Source organism: Onychomys torridus, chromosome 12 (assembly GCF_903995425.1).
Source record: "Onychomys torridus chromosome 12, mOncTor1.1, whole genome shotgun sequence".
Lineage (NCBI taxonomy): Eukaryota > Metazoa > Chordata > Mammalia > Rodentia > Cricetidae > Onychomys > Onychomys torridus.
This window is the reverse complement of record NC_050454.1, coordinates 31,400,803-31,422,757: the sequence shown is the minus strand read 5'-3', so window position 1 is coordinate 31,422,757 and position 21,955 is coordinate 31,400,803. Positions and strand designations below refer to the sequence as shown.

The window sequence follows — 21,955 nt, the reverse complement described above, 5'->3', positions numbered from 1 at the left end:
AAATTAGATAAAGAATTCATTACAATTAAGTTTAGGGATGAGCAACATTTATTACTTCTCTATAATTGTTGGAAGATGGTTATGGTGGTTATAATTCAAATTTACTTTCAGTATCCAAGAGGCCAGTCACTGAAATCTCATCCACTATGAGGTGACAATTAAAATTTGATGAATTAAAATTATATCCTTCAGTCTTTCAGCCATGAAAAGAATGAAAATCCCAGAGAACAAAAAAATTCCTGTCTAATTTCAGCTTTTAAAAATTACTACGTATTAGTAAGAACCAAAGAACTGGAATTTGTTAGCAATTTATACTTGATGAAAAGGTGAGACTTCCCCCTAGTAGCTCACTGGGTGCTAGGTTCTCCCAATGTAACAAACATCCACCCAGTTATTTCCTTCTCAACAACACTCAACAGCATGATTAACAAGAAATACCTGGCTCCTGCTGTAATCAGTAAAAGCGCAGACTATAGCGCATCATTAAGCCTGAGGAGTAACTTTGCCCACCAGTATTCCTTATGAGACACAACTCTGGTTTGAAAAACGATCTTAGCTGGGCGGTGGTGGCACATGTCTTTAGTCCCAGAACTCAGGAGGCAGAGGCAGGTGGATCTCTCTGAGTTCGAGGCCAGCTTGGTCTACAGTGCAAGTTCCAGGACAATCAAGGCTACACAGAGAAACCCTGTCTCAAAAAAAAAAAAAAAAAAAAAAAAAAAAAAAAAAATCCACTTCTTTTCCAAGTATTTCCTTTTCTACCTAGTGGCACACCTGTCACATAAAATATCATCAGCTGACTGACCTGGCCTCAGAATGTGATAGGCCACTAATTAACATGGGACAGATGGCTGATGGGTTCACGGTATCCCATCACTCAGTCATTAGAAGGTTCTAGGCGGCAGGGCCACCATCAGCGGGCTGAGCAGAGCAGCCAAGCACAGCTCCAGGGATATTATGCAAGGGAAACCTAAGCTCAGAAAATACGTTTTAAAGCTAAGACTAGATTGCTACATACTTGACATGTCAGTAAGATAAAAAATTCTCATATAAATGCTGTTATATTTTATTAGTTACATTAAGTTACATGCATGCAAAATCATAATTTTACTTAAAGACAAACTGATACTCCAATATTTGTAAGCCATAATTGATAGCTCTTACAAAACTCAATGTGGCTGACACTTCAAAGACCAGGAGTGTCTCCATGACAAACAATAAGAAGAAAAAGGAAAGGAAACTAGTGATTATATTCTTGTCCTACCTAAGAGAAGGTAAAGCAGGAGTTGGTCAAAAAAGAAGTTAAGAGAAGGAACTTTAGGGCCCCTCCCCCAATTGTCTTAAGATTTTAGTAGAAGCACATTACATATCAAGAAGCAAAATGGATATAAATTATACTAGTCTTAACATGAAGAAAAATTCTAAGGAAAGTTGACCTAGCACCTTAATATTAGTTTCTAAGCACTATTTTTTCTTCATGATATATATGCTTGCAGCTGAAGAAACTCATTAAAAAACCTTAGGGGAAATGCATGCATTAATCATCATTATAAGTAACATATAGCTACATATTATTAGATTGTAATTTGGCATGTGTGTGTGTGTGTAGAGAACAAAATGTTTTACCTAAAAGCAACAAAGAAAATATACAGGAGTGATAGGCTAGGAAGAGGAAGTTACAGACTTTTAGCCAAATACATAAGGTTGAACTGCATACAAATAACCCCCATGCTTGACAGTCTGATGATGCTTATGCAGATGCAGGATGGTACAAGGATGCTCATCTTCTTACCGGACAGGAGGTTTGACATTATGACAATGAGATGGTTGTGAATTCAGGGAAACAGGGTGGGATGAAGGAATCTTGTATTCATCGTCATCTTCCTCTACCGTGTCTCTTGTTTTCTCAGAGAGACAATTTGCTAATGGACCAGTACACCTACCAAGAGGAAAAACAAATCCAATCTGGTTTAAACATCATAAATATTCACAGTAGGAAGGTCTGATGTGACATACACAAAGTAAAAAGCTACTCTGTCACTTGCATGTTTCAACTATAAATGGTTCTTACATTCAATATCAATGGAAAGGCCTTGAAACATTGAGATAAAACACTCATATCTATGGTTTTTAAAGGGGGTAATAAGGGAAAAAAAAGTAAATTATGAAATAAAGAAAGGGCCTTACAAACATGAAGTTCTTCAAAGGTTCAAACTTGTAGTCTGTGGCTATTACCTAGAGTTTTAAAAAGCTATAAAGGAAAGACACAACTTCCTTGTGAGCTGATTAGCCTAGTGCTGGAGTTCCACCTGCAGCAAGAACTGAGAACCAAACATGACCAGAATAAGAAGGAGATAATCCTAGAATTTGCTCAACTTTTGAATTTGAAATGCTTCATTTTTATAATTCGCAATATCTAATTGGTAAAAGGATTTACAATAAATAAAACAATTATCTAATAGCATGATAAATTTGAGCAATTTACTTCGTCATTTGGGTAAATATATAAAAATAAATGAGAAGTATTTCCTACTTCCTCTGTGGAATTTACTCTAACCCTGTTATTGGCCAAGAATGATTTCAAAGGAAAAATGTTCAATGGCTAGTTTGCAAGATATTAGAAAAACATGGATGCAAATCCATTTTAATTATCAGGAACTTCATAGGAAATGTTTCATTAAAAAAAAAAGGTGTAATGTTTCAGCACCTTCTGTAGAGGGAGCAAGGGCCCTTTGGTATATGAGGCAATCACGCCTATGCGTTTTTCATTTTCATTTATTCTCGCCACAAAATACATTTTTCATTTTGATTTCTTCTTGCCACACATTGAGTGTCCCTATCTGAACTCCTTGGAATTGAAACTTTTTCAGATCTTTTTATTTCAATTTTTGCAACATTTGCATACTTTACCAGTTGCAAATCCCTAATGTAATGCTCACAAAGCTTTGGACTTTGAAGACTGTTCTAGAATTATTTCCTTTTTGGGTCAGTTAGGATGAACAGTTGTTACAATGGAGAAGGATTTCTGAGTTGTTCTGTGTGTGTGCATGTACTTATGTGCCCATTTGGAAAGATAGTTTGGAAAGCCCAAAGTTTTTAAATTTCAACTGTATAGATACATTTCTAGAGAGTTCATGGATAAAAGAAAAGACTCCTTTAGCAGTTTTTGAAAGCTTATATTTATATCCTTCTTCGAAGAAGTTTCAGTACTAATTGTTAAAGCTGTGTTTGTTAGAGGTATGTTAGGATGCAATGACAGTTAATGGTGACCTAAGCCCAGAACACAGGGTACAACACTCATTAATAAACTGAGGTGTTACAGCCAATATGGTTGAACCTTGGCAGACACCTTCCAACTAAAGGTAGGCAAGTACATGAGTTTCAAAATGACCTGACAGTGTTAGGAGAAACAACTGTTATTTTCTTGCAAATGCTAAGTTCTTGCAAACAGACATCAATTTCACACACGACTGCAAGGACTAGTATGTTTCTAGAAGCAGAGCAAGTGTGACCTGTGTGCACTATCCTATGTCCTGGACTCTCAGTCTCAATGCACTCTACTTTTACACAACTTAAGTACACAATGCAATGAGAAAAGAGAAATTTTTGACCTAAGATTCAATAACCACACCTATGGCAGGAATGTTCAAATCTGTCACAGGTTTACTTCCAAAGCAGCACTTCATTAGGAAGAATGAATAATCGTTTTTATTTTGTGTTACATTTATTATTTATTTATGTGTCTGTGTGGTCGTGCCAAGGTATGTGTAGAGGTCATAGGACAACTTGGAGTCAGTTCTTACTCTCTCCTTTCACCATGTGGTTCCCAGGGATTGAACTCAGGTTTGCAGGCATTGTAACAAGTGCCTCGATCCACTGACTATTTTGCCAGTGCAAGAATGGACAATTAAAAAAAAGTCACACTTGCTATGGATAATTCTAGATTTTACCTTCACTGACAGAAGAACCTTGCCCAGCTCAATGCAAGGCAATCATTCTTTTGTTAGTCAGAAAACAACTGATATAAATATGAAAGGCAATAATTCTCTAGTACTTTATCAAACAATAAGGGCTTAATGTCAGAAATTACTACTTGGGATTTTATCAGGTTAAATGGATTTTGGTGTGTTATAACTAGAAGTGAAGAAAGCTCTGTGCTCTTTATATTGAAATATGAAAAATATATTCTGGTATTTCTCATTTATCATATTTTAACGAAGTCTTTTAAGAAAGTTCCCTAGGCGTTAATGCTTTAAAAATTTATTAAAACTTTATTATAAAGAACTTGTAAATATAAAAAAGACATCAAAGTGAAATTAAGCAGACCCAAAGTCTATATATTTTATGCAACTTTTGTTACAGTTAGAGTAGCCAGTCAGAAGATGTGGAACTTCACATGGATATTATATCCTCGCTATCAAATATATTTATGCACTTATCCACCCACATGAAATGAAAAAATATATGACACACTAAAACTAAAACCACAGATATAATTATTATTTTATCCGTTTTTTGTCCAAGTTAGAAAACACAATGAGTATTTACATCCACTCAAGTGCATTTCTTCTACAGAGTCCTTTCTGTTCACTTAACAATGACCATTTGCTGTACTTCTTCCTACACTTTATAGTGTACCCATATGTTACACTCTCTCTCTCTCTCTCTCTCTCTCTCTCTCTCTCTCTCTCACACACACACACACACACACACACACACACACACACACACACATTCACTCACTCACTCACTCACTCACTCACTCACAGGTACATGTACATGCCAGGGCACACTATGAGGAAGAACATGAAATTTTTATTTTTATATGAGATAATGTGACCTCACTCAATATTGACACATTCTACCTCCATCAAATTTCCTGCAAATTATATTATTCTACTTACAGTACATACAAACCAATTTCTAAAATTTGTTCAGCACATTTCACTCACTATTACACTTTTGGTATAAGAAGAATAAAAGCACCCTTGTCACAGAAAGAAACTGAAGACAAAAGTTCAAGTAAGAAAGAAGTTGTGTACAAAATAACCCAGAGACATCCAAATTCACATAATTAACTGCAGTGTAGTTACACGTGCAAGTTTCCCCTCTAAAAACCCATCCAAACCTTTATGTGTTAGTCAACAAGAGGTGGCATGAATGGACTTAGGATCATGTTTGTGCATATGGTATCTAGATGGTAGACTTAGTCCTTAAGTGACATTTCAAGGATCCCAGAGGAATAAAGTAGACAGGCTATTTGGCTGGCTCCAAGTCAGAGATGCTAAGTCATCACTCAGTCATTTATATCCATTACTTCAACACTGTTTGTTCCATTACTCCACATTCCTGCTACGGCTCGCACTCTGCTGCCATTGCTGAGTCACTGCATATGGGGGTACACTTTTCCAGGCTGCAAAACTATGATCCCCTTGACTTGAAAGTTATCTGAGTCTCCTTAAACATACACTGATTCGCTGTCTTGAATGCAAAGGTGTATGCTTGATGTTAAGAAAGAGGAAGACTTTCAGACCATCACAGATGCCTTCTGAGGTATGTGGGCAATACTTAACACCTTTCAAAGCTGAAGGCTCACAAGTGTATTCCTCTGGAGAACTGCATATTTCCAGAGCAAGGTATATAACAGGGCTGACTGCACATACCATTACCATTCACCCCTATAACACACCTCAAATATTACCCTCAAGTGGTTGTCATTCCTAATTGGAGCAACCCTTGACACTTTCTTTGGAAACAAAAAGCAGACCCCTTCATATTTCTGGTGTTTATAAAAATCCCTGTGAAACTAACAACAAATTCAATAATTTTCTTTGACCTTTTCTATTATGTATACTTAGCGCATGTTCTTTCATCACTGTGTTTACTATACTGTTATTTTACTGTTTCTGCCTGAATTGCATGCAATATGTTTAAGGGAAGACCTTAAGTTCATCAAGGATTACCCTACTTTGCACATAATTGAGCACTTACAAGCTTTTAGATAAAAATAATGACGGGGTATTAGAGAAGAAAATGACCAAGCTGGTAAAGAGAAAGAGAGAGAGCAACCATTTTCAGAACCTTTCATAGACAGAAAAGCATTTCAAATAATATGTCAGTTTACTTGTTTTCTATATAGAAGAATCACTGTTCACTCACTAATGGCAGAAAGTGAAGGTACAAATGTTTTCATTAAAATCGAAACTCAAGCTGCTTTATCTGTTTTATTTCATGTTTCTTCTGCCTCACTGTTCTTACCTGGACAAGGAACACCTGTAACTCAGAGAAACCAAAGCCCAAGAATCATCAAAACAAAATAGTGATATTTGACGTGAGTATTTTGTGTCTGCAGCATGTAAGTTATTTGCCAAAAAATATTGGGCATGAGTTTTACAACAATTTTGAGGGTTCTTTCATGCTATCAAGAAAAGGAGAGTGTGCTGCAGCCTGGAGCTTTAGAAGAAGCTTTGATAGGGAGTGATTTCCCAGATTTCTTTTTAACCTGGAGACAGAGATGCAGCCATCCCACACCTGTCCCCTGGGGTCACATTTTTCACCCAGGCAGGTTGGACCCTCGCTCCCTTCTCCTGTGGTCCTGCTTAAACACACCCTTCCAGAGAAGCCTTTCTCAAGATCTCATCTCCAGTGAAAGCCTGTGAGTCATTAGTTATCCTGCTCCAAGTTTGATGTGCCTGACGGCACTTCCCTCTGACAACATCCAGCACAGCTACCTGCTACTTTCTACTCTCCTTAATTACAGCATCCATTCTGAAGGGGATGGGGTTTCTATCTTCTCCCCAGTCTCCAGTAAGCTTAGCAACAGAACGAAAATAAGATAGTTGGACAAAAACTGGATTCACTTCTCAATGAATCCATGAAACCTTATTTGCTAAAAGGATGTGTAACAACAATAAACACCACCACCTCCTACAGCAGAGAACTTTTTAAGAAAAGTATGAACCAAGCAGTATTGGTTCCAAGGTATTTGAAAGCTTGTGATTGATGTGTCAAAAGCACAATGGTCCATTTGTCAATAGAAAAGCATAAGGAGACCATTCTCTGGGAGAAGCGACATCCTTCAACATTCTATACCATTGTTTACTGGGAAGTGTCCACTCCATCATTATCTATAATACCATCCCTGTTCATTGGGCAGTATAGGATGCTAAGGCCAATACAGGCTGAACCAGTTAGTATTCCATTTGCTAGAACTTAACAATGAAATTAATCAAATATAATTTAATAAGCAACATATAATATACACTTATATATAAAATATATATTATATTACAATTTAAATATAAAATAAAATAATCCATGTAATATTTTTTGTCCTCTCTATAAAAGTTGTAATAAATACCTATATTTCAAGTGTTTACTTAAAGCTTTGTATTTATAATTAGGTGTCAATAATGTTAAGTAGAAACAAATTCAGGAAACAAAGTATCTCTACAAGTAATGCTTGTTTCTGTTTACTTTTACTATACACTATCATATTTTCAGAAATAAATTATAAATTGTGTAATAAGAGTCACATGATCACCAAGATGAAGTTTAGCCTGAAGGGAAACCTCACAGAATATCCTCCACCCTCAAGAAAATGGACATCAAGCACCAGCATCAAATGTGTAGTAATCTTGAAAACCACTTTAATAACAGGACTGAAACTGAATACTAACTGCTAGCTTTGGGATTCTTAATTTAACCCTGAGGTGTTCATTATTTGTGAGAAGCATAGTTTATTTTAGGCAGTGATTTATAATTTGACTTTGGCCTGGTGTTTGAACAATGACCAATAATCTAAGAGGGCAAAAGGGATCTAAAGGTCCAATAACCCTATGTTAGAGAGCATAGGCATTTTCCTAAGACCTTTTGTCTACTATTCACCAATGGTGTATGCTCGCTGGACTCAGATGATACTCTCCAATTGGTCAAAGTACAGCAGTCTTAATAATAGAAGATGTAGGTATTATCTATCCAATGTAAAATTTCATTATCCCCATTATATCAGATATAATAATAGCAATATGAACAATAATGATTATAATAAAAGTATTATAACATTTATAATAGTAATGTTAGTAAGGACAATAGTCCAACTCATATTGGCTTATGCAATAGAATATAGTCAGCCAACTACACTTGAGAGCATGTGGGTCACCAAAATTTCCAATATTATTAACACCACACAGTGAATAACTCATAGCAATTGCTGCATAGGGAGTTGAAGCTCAAAGGATTTTAGACAATATTTAAGTTAAATGTATCCTCTCACTTATTAGCCAGATTGATAGAAGACCAGAAAGGGTACCTTCTTCAAAATATGGCACTAATGAGTGCTGGAGTAAAGTGTGGAACCCAATGTGGTTTTATTCTACTGCTGACTTCAGAATTCATGATTTCCCAGGAAAAAAAACAGTATATATACTCTGAGAAAGAACGGATGTGACGATATCAAGTCACAAGGGAGAGCATGAAGTCATGTCCACAAATAACCAAAATGATGCTAAAATAGGTCTCAATGAAAAAAATGCACATGTATTAAATTTTGATATTGGTATTTTGGGTATGTCTATGTGCTGTTAGGATTATGATTTTATTTTCTTTTATACAATGTACATAATTTCTACAACTATAGTTATGGGAAAAAAAAGATAAATATAATAATAAAATCTAACATAACTTTGGATAATTTGTGACATACAATATCAAAAATAATCTGCTACTAAACATGTTTGCTAAAACAGTTTTCTAGTTAAAACTAGAAAAATTGAGGAAAAATTAGAAAATGAAGAGAAAATATAACCTGATCTTAGAAGCTCTTTCAAACTTAAGTATAAGAAGCTTACCAGTGAATATACTTTGCTATGAATTTGCTGTTCACATTAATTTATAGAAGGACCAAATGTAAACAAAGAAAACCACACCCCCTTCTCCAGTCATACTCAGCTCTAATTAAATAAGCATGGGAGGTGGGGGTGGGATGGGGTGTGTTAATAAGTAACTAGGACCATCTCATTTAATTTGTTCCCAAAAACCCTGACCCCAGGGGTTATGGAGCTAGCTCATATGTCTTACTGTATGTACACACATTAGAGTCAACATGGAACTAGATTATCAAGGTTGTTCCCATTGACTAGACTCTATGATACAGAGTGCTTGTAACTGCTTCTGACTGCTGTGTCTCCTACAGACATGGCAGCTCCTTCAGGGAAGGATCCAATAGCTCAGCTTCTCTGCTCTCCCCTGAATGATACAAATTCCACTCTGTTTCCCCCACCCGCTCAGGGACTGTGGTATCTAACTGTGCTCATCTTATTCTGTTCCATCTATGAGACATGTTTCACTGGCAAAGTTTGTAACAGCTTTTCTTAAACTCCTAAAACTAATCAATGAGTATTACATCGTGTAGCTGGAAGTTTTTCTATGTCCTGCCTGGTCCCGCAGCTGCCCAGACCCAAATAAACATACAGAGGCTTACATTATTTTCAAACTCTAGCCATGGCAGACTTCTTACGAGCTGGCTCTTGTATCTTCAATTACCCATTTATATAAATCTATACCTTGCCATATAGCTGTGGCTTACTGGTACTTTACATCTTGCTTCTCCTGGCGGCGGCTAGCGGTGTCTGCCCCACTCTCCTTTCTTCTCTCCTGTCTCTCTTGATTTTCCTGCCTGGCTCCATCCTGCCCTGCCACAGGCCAGTGCAGCTTTATTTATCAACCAATCAGAGCAACACATCCCACAGTAACACTGTTTGGTGCAGTGCTGTCTTCTGATATGACACATGATAAAATATTATTTTCTAGAGTAGATAGATTTTGGGAAGCTGAGATTTAGCTTCTCCTTTTTGTAAATCTAGTGGGAGCTCAAAGACCTCCAGAGGAAGGAATGAAGACATTCTGAGGCTTTTGATCAAAAGGAAGACCTTAGCTGGTTGTCAGTAGAGCCGTCTAGCATGCATAAGATACACAACTTGACCCATAGCCCAAAACAAAGCAAACAAAGGAATAAACAACAGAAAATTAAAAAAAAAAAAAAAAACTTGAAGGTTTTAGCAGATAAAAATCAAGCAATCCAAAAAAAATTTTTTTAATTTTCCATGAGAGTATTAGAAAGGCATAAACCTTTACCTTTTTAAAAATTAGGAAACCAGTATAGCAGAGTACATAATTACTCATATAGTGAACAATGATCTGTAACAAGAACGCAAATCAGTCTTTTCTATTGTTTTCTGATACAGGGACTCTCTCTGTAGCTCAGGCTGCCCTGAAACTCATTATATGTCTCAAGTGGCCTCAAAGTTACAGAAATCTTCCTACCTCAGCTTCCCAAGTGCTAGGATTTTAGGTATACACTACCGGGCTTGGCAATACCAGTCAGTATTAATCCCTGAACAGAAACTAAGTGAGTTTTTATAAAAAGCAGAGGTTGAGACATGCATGGATCTTGAGGAAGAAGTAGGGTATTGGGTGTGGGGTGCTCCATCAAAAACACAAGCCAGACAGATGTGCATACAATTATAGGGTAGCATTAGGAATCCATTAGAAGCTTTAGCTGGTTAAAATTCTGAAGGGTCTGAATACTAGCAGAAGAAGCCAGAGCTACAAAGGAGAAAGCAAAGCTGGTTTGGGAGTGGGAAGGGGGATGGGGAAATCAGGAGGGAAAGAAAGTAAATCAGCTTCAGTGAAGAGAACATGCAAGATGAAGGGGAATGGGAATGTGGCTAGACATCACTAAACAGTCTAGCATGTCATGTCCCCAATTCCCAGCTTTGCTTCCAGTGATAACAATTTAGAGTAGACATGATATTCTGAAGGGTCTTTCAGAAGTTTAGCTCTGAGTTTGGGCTGGCAATGGAAAGCTTAACTGGACAGGAAAAACCCCATGAGGAAAATCAATAGACCTTGGGTGCTAAAGATATATGAGAAGCAAGAAGCTCGGTGGAACTTTAATGATATCAAACTAGGTCAAAGGGGGTCAAAGCCAAGGAGAAGAAGGCTGGAGGAGAGAGTTTGCTGTGCAGTTCTTGCCCCATTGTTCTATTAGTCTTCTCAAGAGTTTAGTAAGTATTCAGGAGCTATTATCAGAACTAGGAGGTCTCAACATCTAATATTTTTATTTATAAATATGACTCAAATGCTTTTGTCTTTACTGGTTCCTTTCTATTTACCCTGTAGTTTCTGTACCAAGAAACTCAGAACCATTCTTTTCCATATCATCATGCCTAGACACACACTTTCCCAATTCAAATGAAACTCACTTTATGCTAGGGAGAAGGGTGGTGGTTGGAGGAGGAGGGGAAAGCCGAGGAGGAACATCATATTCTTCACTGGCAAGGTGTCCATTGGAGAAGACCTGAAAGTAAATGAAATGGGTTAGTTCCTGGACTTGAACCCTGGCAAAGCCTAAAAGCATGGAGGCTCTGAGAATTTTACAGAGCTCATATATTATTTGTTTATTTAGACTACTGCAATGTTATACAATTTATTCAGGGGTCAGCACGACCAGTGATGACTAACTACAACTCACAGATTACATGAAAATATGTTACAATATGATTCTTAAACTTAAGTAAGAGGCAATGCTATAATTTATATACATCAGATCAAGATAACTAAATCCATAAACAGGCAGTGCCACTGCCTCAGTGATCACTGCAAGAATGATCAGATTTTATTGCAAGAACAGGGGTTGGCTAGAGAAAGAAGCAACGTGGGCCCCATTGCCATCTTACTTCCCTCCAAACAGGTGTCCCAAATGACATCCCTTTGGGGCTCCAAGGCCCATTTTCAATTTCCTCATACCACACTGTGTGAATGGACTCAGACAGGCCTGTGTTAGATCCAGACCAAGCTTGAGAGCTATTTTAGATAAGGAGATGATTGTTCTGGCTCTGCATGTGTGTGGAAATTCCAAATATACTTTTGGTTTATTTATAAAAACCACAAACAACTGGCCCCTTGTTCATCAGATGCTAGGCAGAGCCAACATTTGTTCACTGGCGCTCCCAGTTTACAAGTGCAGGGTAGCACTGGAGGAAACGCCCCAACAACTGCTCTTCACCTCTCTTACACTCTGGGACTGGAGTAACTTAAAGGATTATACAAATGGAAGGGTAACTTTCCAAAGGCATCCTCACAAGACTACAGAGCTTTTCAGGTCTGTGAGTAACCATTAGGCACTTTTATCATAAGCTTTTTCATAAACTCTTATGACTTAATCTTGAATCAGCAGAGACTGACAGTGGGGCAGGATGGATGGGATGTAACTTCATTAGTCTTGGCTGAATGAGTCCAGACCTAGTGGTTAATTTCTCTCTCCATCGAATATATTACACAGTGGTGAGGACTTAAAATGTAAACCTGCAAAGGCCATAGGTATCCTACCCAAGACCAGATTGAAAGATCACCTCTGAGATATAGGGATGTTCTCATCTATTGTAAAAAATCCAATTTTGTAGCATTAAAGTTTCACTTTAAAAACTAGAGCCTGTGTTAGCTCAAATTTTCTTTCCCCAGTCTCCCCTCATTAGATTCAACACACTGCAGTTACATCCTGATAAAACATATCTTTAAATTAAATGATTTTATCTTGAGCTTTTGACTGAGGACCATGTAACGGAACATGACAAAATTTTTTGAACTTTGCTAGAGAGGAGAAATTTCCCAAGAGATATGAATCATTACAAAATCCTTTAACATAAAAATACCTTTTATCTGATGAATACATGCATCCAACTACAAATGCCAATTACAACCTTGAACATTTGAAAGTATTCTTCACCAAAATTTTTTTGCATTGCTCGAACACCCATGGTGCTAAAATTTTTGCAGTAAAAACTAATGATTTTTGTCAAAATTACATTTAAAACTTGTATAAAATGAAAGGTGGTTTTTAAAATATGGACTATATGTTCTTTTTGGTAATAATATCTATCATGCTGACACTTGATGCAAGTTTGGTAACAAAATGAAGGTGTGGAAATAATAGTTTGTGATATTGACTTTAGTTTGACAATAAGCCAATATAATTTTATAATCAAAACATTATCAACACACTTGAACGGGGATGCCAATACCCAAACATCTACTGATACTGATATAAAAGCATGTTCAACTTTGACAAAGGAGAGCTATACATTAATAAGACAACGCACACAGCATTTTTGTGTGACACAAAACTTCACAAAGGGAAGTCTCCTGACACAAAAGACGGCTCAGGGGCTAAAGTGCTTGCTGCACAATAAAGAGGACCTGAGTTCACATCTCAGCACCCACATTATAGTTGGGCATAGCCGTGCACATCTGTAATCCCAGCACTGTACCGACAGATCATGAGTTCACTGGACAGCCCTAGTCAAGCAAATCAGTGACCTCCAGTTCAGTGAAAGGCCCCCCAAAATATTTCATAGATATGCTGTAGATGGCTCAGTGGTTAAGAGCACTTTCTGCTTTTCTAGAGAACACAGGTTTGACATCCAGCACCTATATGATGGCTCACAATTGTCTTTAACTCCAGTTCCAGGAGATCCAGTGCTCTTTTCTGGCCGCTACAGACAATAGGCAAGTACACAGTGCACAGACCATACATTCAGGTAAAACACTCATACACACCAAATATAAACAAATAAATAAAATGTTAAAATGAGAGAGTGGTGATGGAGGAAGATACTAGAAGTACTCAAGCCTCTACATGCATGTAGACATGCATGTTCAGAAGAATAACTATATACATACACCTCTCTCTCTCTCTCTCTCTCTCTCTCTCTCTCTCCCTCCCTCCCTCCCTCCCTCCCTCCTGAAATAAGACATCATATAGCCAATAAGAGCTGATCATTGGAAAAACACAAAATCTATTACTAAGGACACTGACTCTTCGGTAGGGCAATTACTTGTGGGGATCAAGTAACTTCTTTCTAACTTTGTGAAACAAATCAGTATGTTGCAAAGTGTGAATAGCATTTTATCTAATGGCTTTAGAAACTGTCAGTAAGAGACAGTAGCTTAAAGATTTCTCCTGTCTGAAAAATTAGTCTCTTATGAACAACTTATTTGGTACCTGAAATGTACTTACATTCTGTGGAGAATGAACACCGCACTGTGTCTGCGTGTGTCAAAATGCAGTCTTTTATGTCTCACTCATTTTACAGTAAAGTCCTTTACATACTTCATATGCAATAGGGCTTCCATGAATGTCGAGTGACAACAGGCAGGTGACCTCAATGGTGGAGGCATTGGCCAGGGAAATTTCTTTGCTACAGCTGGAAGAAACACCTTTACTAAAATACTCTCAGCAAACACACACCGATTGCTTAGCAGCCAATCTTCCTGTAATCGGTTCTAAACTATGTCCTGAGTCTTAAGCATATTCTTAATACTCTACCTGGAATACTTGAGACTGAAATTATGCAAGCATGCAAATAGCCAAGTGTTTACACATGCTGGCACTCATTTCTTTGAATCTAATGTGACTGTCCCCGAAAGGTAGTGGTTGGCGGATGAAATCTAACAATTTGATCCTGAATTCCATGTTCAACCTTACACATTTCATCAGAGCAGAACTGGATGCACTCCCTCAGGGAGTGCCATATACTACTATCACCTAGATAAAAATGAATAGTACATGCTCCTTAGATGTCTGAAGGATCTGATGCTGGAAACAACAGGATGTTTAGACTGCATCTACATTACTAAGGAAGTCCGCATGAAATCCACTCATGTAAGGATCTGACTGGCCTCTGGGCTCAGCCCCAACATGACAGTCACATATCACTCAGAATTAGAAGTGTCAAAGACTTACATTTCTAAAGAGTGCATCACTGACCATATTAGTCTTGAGCTATGCCTCTTCTCTCTCTCTCCTCTCTCTCTCTCTCTCTCTCTCTCTCTCTCTCTCTCTCTCTCTCTCTCTCTCTCTCTTTTTCTTTTTCTCTCAGAGCTGAGGACCGAACCCAGGGCCTTGCGCTTGCTAGGCAAGCGCTCTACCACTGAGCTAAATCCCCAACCCCGCCTCTTCTCTTTATATACACTGTACTCTCTTCAAAATTGCCTTCATATCACTGACCAGATTTCCTACCTACCTCCATGATATTCCTTCCTGTTATTCCTACAGAAAAAAAAGGGGGGGCTACCCCTCTCTGTAATTTCTGTCACCCTCCAGCCAGGAACCCTCTTGGAGGAAACTGGATTCCTTTCTGTCTTCTTTCTCAGATTTCATTTTCTTTCTCGGGAAAGTGCATGTTTTCTGGATGCTTTTCCAGCATTTTTTTTTTTTTTTTTTATTAAGCTCATCACAGACCTGCTTGTGCTGCATTTAGACTATATTTCATTCTCTGTACACGGCATCCCCAGTGTCATCGATATCCAACTACTTACAGAGCTGAGTGAGGACTATGGAATAAGTACATTCCTGAAGGTTCAGACTTACGGAACCTGTCCAATTTACTATAAACCAGGCTATCCTAGATTTAGTTTTCTGGATGCCTTTGCATCATATAATCTTAACTTCTGTGTTTGATATATTTTCCTGGGATGCATATACTACTTAAATATTTCTTGGACTCATATATCATCTAAACATTTGAGACCCTTGAAATGTACAAAAAACACTTTAGGAAAAAAATTATACAATGAAGAAAATGATTTTTGTTTTAAAAATGTATTTGTTTGTTTTTACTTTGATTTGTATAAGTGATTACATGAATGCATATTGTATGTACCACATCGGTGCCTAGATTCTTATTTTTATTCAAAGTACAAATACAAACGTGTTCCCTGTCTTATGAATGTGACCCCTCCACCATCGGAACAGGGTCCTCATCACATGTCCTTCAGTATCACAAGGCAAATGAAACCTGCACAAAAGATTTCCATTTGAAAGCCAGATCTTGGAACTTACAGATAAGCTTAGCATCATATGTATGAACATGTGTTTCCTCACCCAAACTGCAAAAGCCACAATCACAAGAACGGGATCATACGACACCCTTATCTAGCGATACCTTCAGAAGATTGTACACGGAGGGTCATCTGTAGAACAATGTCACTGCAAGGCACATGACAAGTAAAGAAGTGGTTATCACTAAGAACCGGCTGGGTCCTCAGGCTCTCAAAAGGAACCAACAATGACAGATGGGCGCAGTGTGAGTGCCCAGCAGTAACAGCTTCAAGTCTGTACCATATTTTAAAACATTTATGGCAAAGGACTTGGTGGTTCAAATAGCAGTTTTGTTGCAATGTGGAATAATCTTTAAGGACATGAGCATGGTAATACTAATACATAATGTAGTGTGAATAAGAAAATAAGAAATTAGGAGAAATGTGTATTCTTTTATTTCCAGATAAAAGTATTTGTTCAAGGGATAAGTGTTTTTTGTTCAAGTAATTTGTTCAAGTTTCAAGCAGAAAGCAGGAGCATTGGGGGGTGGGGTAAGGGGAGAGACATGAAAGTAGAAGCCCAGAAATTCTCTAAGAGGATGGTTAGAAATGGCATAAAACTCAGGTTTCAGTGAAAGGCAACTCTCGAGTCACTAAGCAGAGCTGCATCCTCTATTAATACCATCATCTTAAAAACCTAACAGCTGTGTTCTAGCTGTGTACTTACACTGACTTACTGTAAGACAGTATCAGAAAGAATCCTGCAACAAGGGGTCTGATGGTTATGATACTGGGTATTCCTGAAGTCATCCAGAAGATACCCTATGACCTGCCCCTGAGGATAAATAGTTCACTTGAGAGCATCGTCAAAGGCTCTTCTCAAGACAAGTGGGATCAGGCAGAGACGGACAGAGGATAAAGGAGGAACACAAAGAGAACTAAACCCCAGAAATTCTCTCCAGACAGGACTGAAGGCTGTGGAAAAGTCCTTTGAGGACAGGCTCTTGACTTCTAGATGACATTATCCAACTGCTTTTTCTATGTGCTTTCTCCTTACCCTTACACTATATTTCATTAAACTTGAAGAAATCTTTCGGAATCTTCATAATTATAGGAGTTGAGAAAAATGCTAAGGCAAGTCACTGTCAAACATGTTTTGCAACCCATACTCCTGTCACTAATATGCTGTGTATCTGAGTGCTGGCTCTTCTTGGCTCAGAATATTCCCGATGCATCACTGTCTTAATGATGTCACTACACAAAGATTTTATTATCACTATGTTTACACACACACACACACACACACACACACACACACTCACTCACTCACTAGAAATTAAGTACATGCCCCTGTGCTAGCTTGGAGTTCCCTATGTAACTGAGACCTTAAACTTCTCATTCTCCTGTTGGGATTCCAAGTGTGTGTCAATATGCTGTTCCTCTGTTTCCTGACTGTCAGATGAACACATTAAATTTAATCCATAGTTTTGAAGGAATAGATTATTCTCCCTAAAAAAACAACATTAAGTTGGGATCAACTGAATATTAGCTGAAGATGCAAACTCATTATCAGTACAGAAGGAGAAGACACAGATCTGATTTCACAGCCAAAGCCACCATGGAATAAAGCACCAGGGATGATTTCCAGATGGTTTGCTGTGATGTCACTCAGTCCTCTAGGCTCAATGGCTGCTGCCGCCACCCCTTTGGTTGCCTGCACACTTAGATTCTTTCCTGAATGCAGAGGACAGAGGATTAGTGTTTAAATGAGGATTTAGAAGTGTGGGAATCTCTTCAAGCTTGCTTGGTGAGCAAGGGTGAAATGGTCTTTTTTTTTTTTTTTTTTAAAGTAGGGGCCAGATTTGATTCTATAGGCTGGATCAAGTACAGATCAAGTCCTAAACACATAATTTGAAGACTGATCTATGGCACATACAGTTACACAATGCTGCCAATTTTGATAGGACAGGAAGACTTCGTACTGAACAGTATGATTTTAACAACACTGAGGTATTAGTGGGAGAAGCTGTCAGCAGGACAATAAGGAAGGGAACCAATCTCTGTCCAGTTGCCTCATATCTGCATCTTAAGTTATTTTGTACAGACAGCCTTTCCCTCACTTCTTTCAAGTTCAACTTTAAATGAGTGTCTCACTATTCAGAACACATAGGTAATTAAAGAGCATCTATGGCCGGGCGGTGGTGGCGCATGCCTTTAATCCCAGCACTCCGGAGGCAGAGTCAGGCGGATGGATCTCTGTGAGTTTGAGGCCAGCGTGGTCTACAGAGTGAGTTCCAGGAAAGGCACAAAGCTACACAAAGAAACCCTGTCTCGAAAAATCAAACCCCTCCTCGCCCCCGCCCCCAAAAGCATCTATGGTAGACAGGTAAAAACAACCAAACTAAACACTGCCCTGCTGGACACAAAGCCTCCCACTGGAAAGACTGGAAAGAGCCTCCCCAGCTCCTGCATTGCAAATTGAGACTTACCTTGGCTCCTTCGGAAGGCAGATCATGGCGTCTGTGTTTCCGCATAAGGACCTGGTCAGAGCCCATTCTACTGTGTCTTCCATTTAAGTTGGAGTTTGCTGTGACTCCAGGTTTTGGAGAGCCATCCCCTAGGATGCGACATCCCATCACCTGATTAGTCCCAAAGGCGTCCCGAGGGCACCAGGCTTCAAGAGGCATTGGCTGGTCCCTGGAAGGCACACTTTCCCCGTGGTGGAAATGTCTGCTCAGTCTGTTCTCAGGAGGAATTGGGGGAGGCCTCTCTGGTGGAGGTGGAGGGTCTCTTAAGGGAGGAGGGGGTGCTGGGAGTGGCTTGTCTTGTTTTCTCACCATGCATGGAGAAGACTAAAGAGACAAGAGAGATGAAACACAAAACAAAGAAAATAATTACACCATGCACTGAAAAGACTTCCAGGCTCATATTACTGAATTTGCATTTTAGCTACAATGTGGTATTATTATATTTCTAATAAGCTTTCAAGTGACTTTTCATACGTTTCCTTTATTACTAATGAAAAATTTAAAAATTAATAAAAAATTTACATCAGAATACCACATTAAGAATTTTGAAGAAATGACTATATACTTGCAAAAGTTCTAGAAATCATATAAAAAGAAGTAGAAGTTTAAAATTATATACTTTGGCTACCATTATAGTATCATGGAAAAGACTACTTTATGTGTTCATTTCCGTGACTCAAGAAACACAGGAAAACCCACTAACACTGTTTCTATTGTTTCTTCACCTTTTAAAAGAGGAATGACTTGAAACATTGACAATGTTATTATAACTGTGTTTTGTCTTCCTCCTTGCAGCTCCATGAAAGCTACATGGGCCATTCGCTTAGGCTTTTGTTTTGTTTTTTTTCACAGAGTTACTAAAACAGTAAAGATATAAATGGCAGAGCAATTACTGACAGGATCTCTTGACTTTCTGGGTTCTTAAAATGAAAAAAAAAAAAAAAAGAATATCTGTCAGTGTAATTGTTAGAGGACAACCTGAAGGGATGTACTCTCAAGAGGAATCTGCATGCCTCTTTGAGTTTTCAGTGTTTGTTTCCATTATTATTTTGGTAAATGGTGTGTGTTTTTTACATTAGAAAACGTCAAGGAAAATGAATTTGTTATATGTTTATACAATTTGGAGTTCTGTCCTATACGAAGTCACATGACATTAAAGGCAAGTTCAAGGCAGTGTGGGAGAAGGAAACAGCACTAAATGTATTGTACTCCTTAGCCATCCTAGACTGTAAGCATATTAGCAAATGGTATTTAAGTTTTTATAAATTTACATTTAATAAAGCAAAATATGCTATTATTAAATTTTAAGAGAATCCACATAAAACTAAAATGAACTGTAGGCCCAAGTTAAAATTACACCTTTAATATTAAACAGTAAAATAATTACTTTGTAAATACTGTAATTTATTGTAATTAATTCCCTGGGTTCAAATAAAGTACATATGATTCTTTCTTCTGAGTCACCTGAAGCACGGGTGATAATATATCACACCTCGAGCCCTTACGCAAATATACTCCCCTCACATTTTTTTCGTCATGACATTATGAAAATAAGTGTAAAATACCATTTGAGAACAGCATGCAAATTATTGTAATGTATATGATGACCTTTTAAATCCACTTTATAGAATACTATACTTATGCTGTTATTTATTTTAGCAAATCAGGGGTCTACAGACACGTAGTAATTATGTAACTTTTATAGTAATTTTATAGTAACAAAGCAAGAGATATGACAGCAGGCTTGCCATAAAGAAAATGAGAAACTTACCACAGTTATTTATAAACAATTAAAAGCCTAAGACACAGGTTGATGTTGCACATAAGGATGCAAGAGCTGCCTTCTGTGTTGCTGATGGCACTGACTCACCTTTGGGGAACCTGTGGGACTGCCACAGGGTGATCGGACGATGCCTTTCTGAATGAGATCGAGGCGAGGAGGCACTGGTGGCAGGCTGAGGTGGGGGATCTGGAGAGGGTCTGGCTGAGGCTTTCTTCTCTGGGCAAGGGGTGAGGATCCTGGAGATGTGACTGGTGAGTTCTGCCTTTCAGTACACTAGAAGAAAAGCAGAGAGGTTTCTGGGTATCTGATGGTGCAGTGCTGGGCAAAGAATACAAGGCTCCATCTTTGCTGAGGTGGCAAGGAAGGGGCAAGGCTGCACATTTGTCAGAATAAAAGGTGAATAATAGATCTGGAGATCTCAACGTGTCCTTTGAGGGGAGGATTATGGAATGGATAGACTGAAAGTTTGTCCTCACACCTTGTAGGAAGGGCCTCGGAGAAAAGCGCACTAGAATGCAGTGCAATCCAATGCAGGCACAAGGCTTACTCCTATGAGGAGGTCAGAAACACACAATGCAGAGGGGCATGTCCCTCTAGGCGACCTAGATGAGAAACTTCAGAAAACTATTTGCAAACAGAAGTTCTTTATTCCACACACTATGCTCTTACTACCACATGATGCTCCTGGAAAACGATGAAATCAGGTCAGCCTTAAATTAACTAGACATTAGACATTTAAAACACACACATTCAAACCAAGTATTTTGGTTGTTGCTTTTCTTAAGCTTCCATATGGAAAAGAAGTCCAGAAGCTAAATGCTTTTCTTTAAAAGCAGGTAAGCAAATCTCTGAAGGTCTATACTTGAGCCACGACCAGTTAAGATTCTATGCTGCCTCAAGTCCGCCATCTGTGGGAGTTACTGCACAGGCTATACTTGGGGACCAGGAAATTATATCTCCCCTTTGCAAAGGCCTTTAAAAAGTTAATTGAGGGGCCATTAGGTAAGTGTCCGAAGATGGGACACCATTACATGTAAGAGTCACCTGTACTCCTCTATGGACAACAGTGCTCTTCACAGGAGCCAAGATATGAAATCAATGTGGGGAACACTATTCAGGGGTAATCAAGAAGCATTTATTGTCATCTGGGGTGAAATGCATGGGCTGACCTGTAAGCTAGGACAGGTAGTAAAATACAGATGCTGTGCAGTCTCTATATGAACGTGAAAAAAAGCTCACTCACAGGAGAGTAGAATAGTGGGCATTAGAACGTAGGAAGGGATAGATGATTGCTTGGTAATGGGTATGAAAATGCACCTCATAGTATGAGTATCCTACAGGACAGGACAGAGGATAGCTACTGTCAGAAATGTCACAGTGACTTAATGAAACAGAGAGCTACAAGCTGTCAGCCAAAGAGATGTCAGAAACTGATGAAATGCTTGGCCTAGATGGCTAGAAATTCATGTGTCCACCAATCTTGGAATACTGAGGAGAGTATGAAAGAACAGTGTGTTAATTAAAAATAAATAAGAACAGGAAATTGGAATGGTACATCAGATAAGCCTGAGTATCTTTCTCCTACTGCTTATCTACAAAGTTACACCCCTGCCAAAATAAAACCAACAACAACAAAACTCAATAGAGCTTGATTAAAGCGTTCAAATAGCTCTAAATATTTAAAATTAAATTAGAGTCATATTACATGTAAATGTCAAACAGAACACTTGGTGGACTATTTGCTCTTACTAACACTGATCAATACATA

At 38.3% G+C, this 21,955-nt stretch overlaps 1 protein-coding gene across 5 annotated transcripts in view; it reads right to left on the bottom strand.

Moving 5' to 3' along the window:
• Window positions 1-21,955, bottom strand: part of Cblb (Cbl proto-oncogene B) — a 186,108-nt gene that overhangs the window by 21,766 nt on the left and 142,387 nt on the right. For 3 of the 5 annotated variants that reach the window (XM_036203640.1, XM_036203641.1, XM_036203639.1), the window contains 4 exons: window positions 20,275-20,460; window positions 18,366-18,728; window positions 11,262-11,356; window positions 1,790-1,936 (listed from right to left, as the gene is read on the bottom strand). In XM_036203640.1, the coding sequence (XP_036059533.1) occupies window positions 1,790-1,936; window positions 11,262-11,356; window positions 18,366-18,728; window positions 20,275-20,460 (791 nt within the window). The remainder of the gene's footprint in view (window positions 1-1,789; window positions 1,937-11,261; window positions 11,357-18,365; window positions 18,729-20,274; window positions 20,461-21,955) is intronic. The other 2 variants (XM_036203642.1, XM_036203638.1) reach the window with 1 other exon arrangement.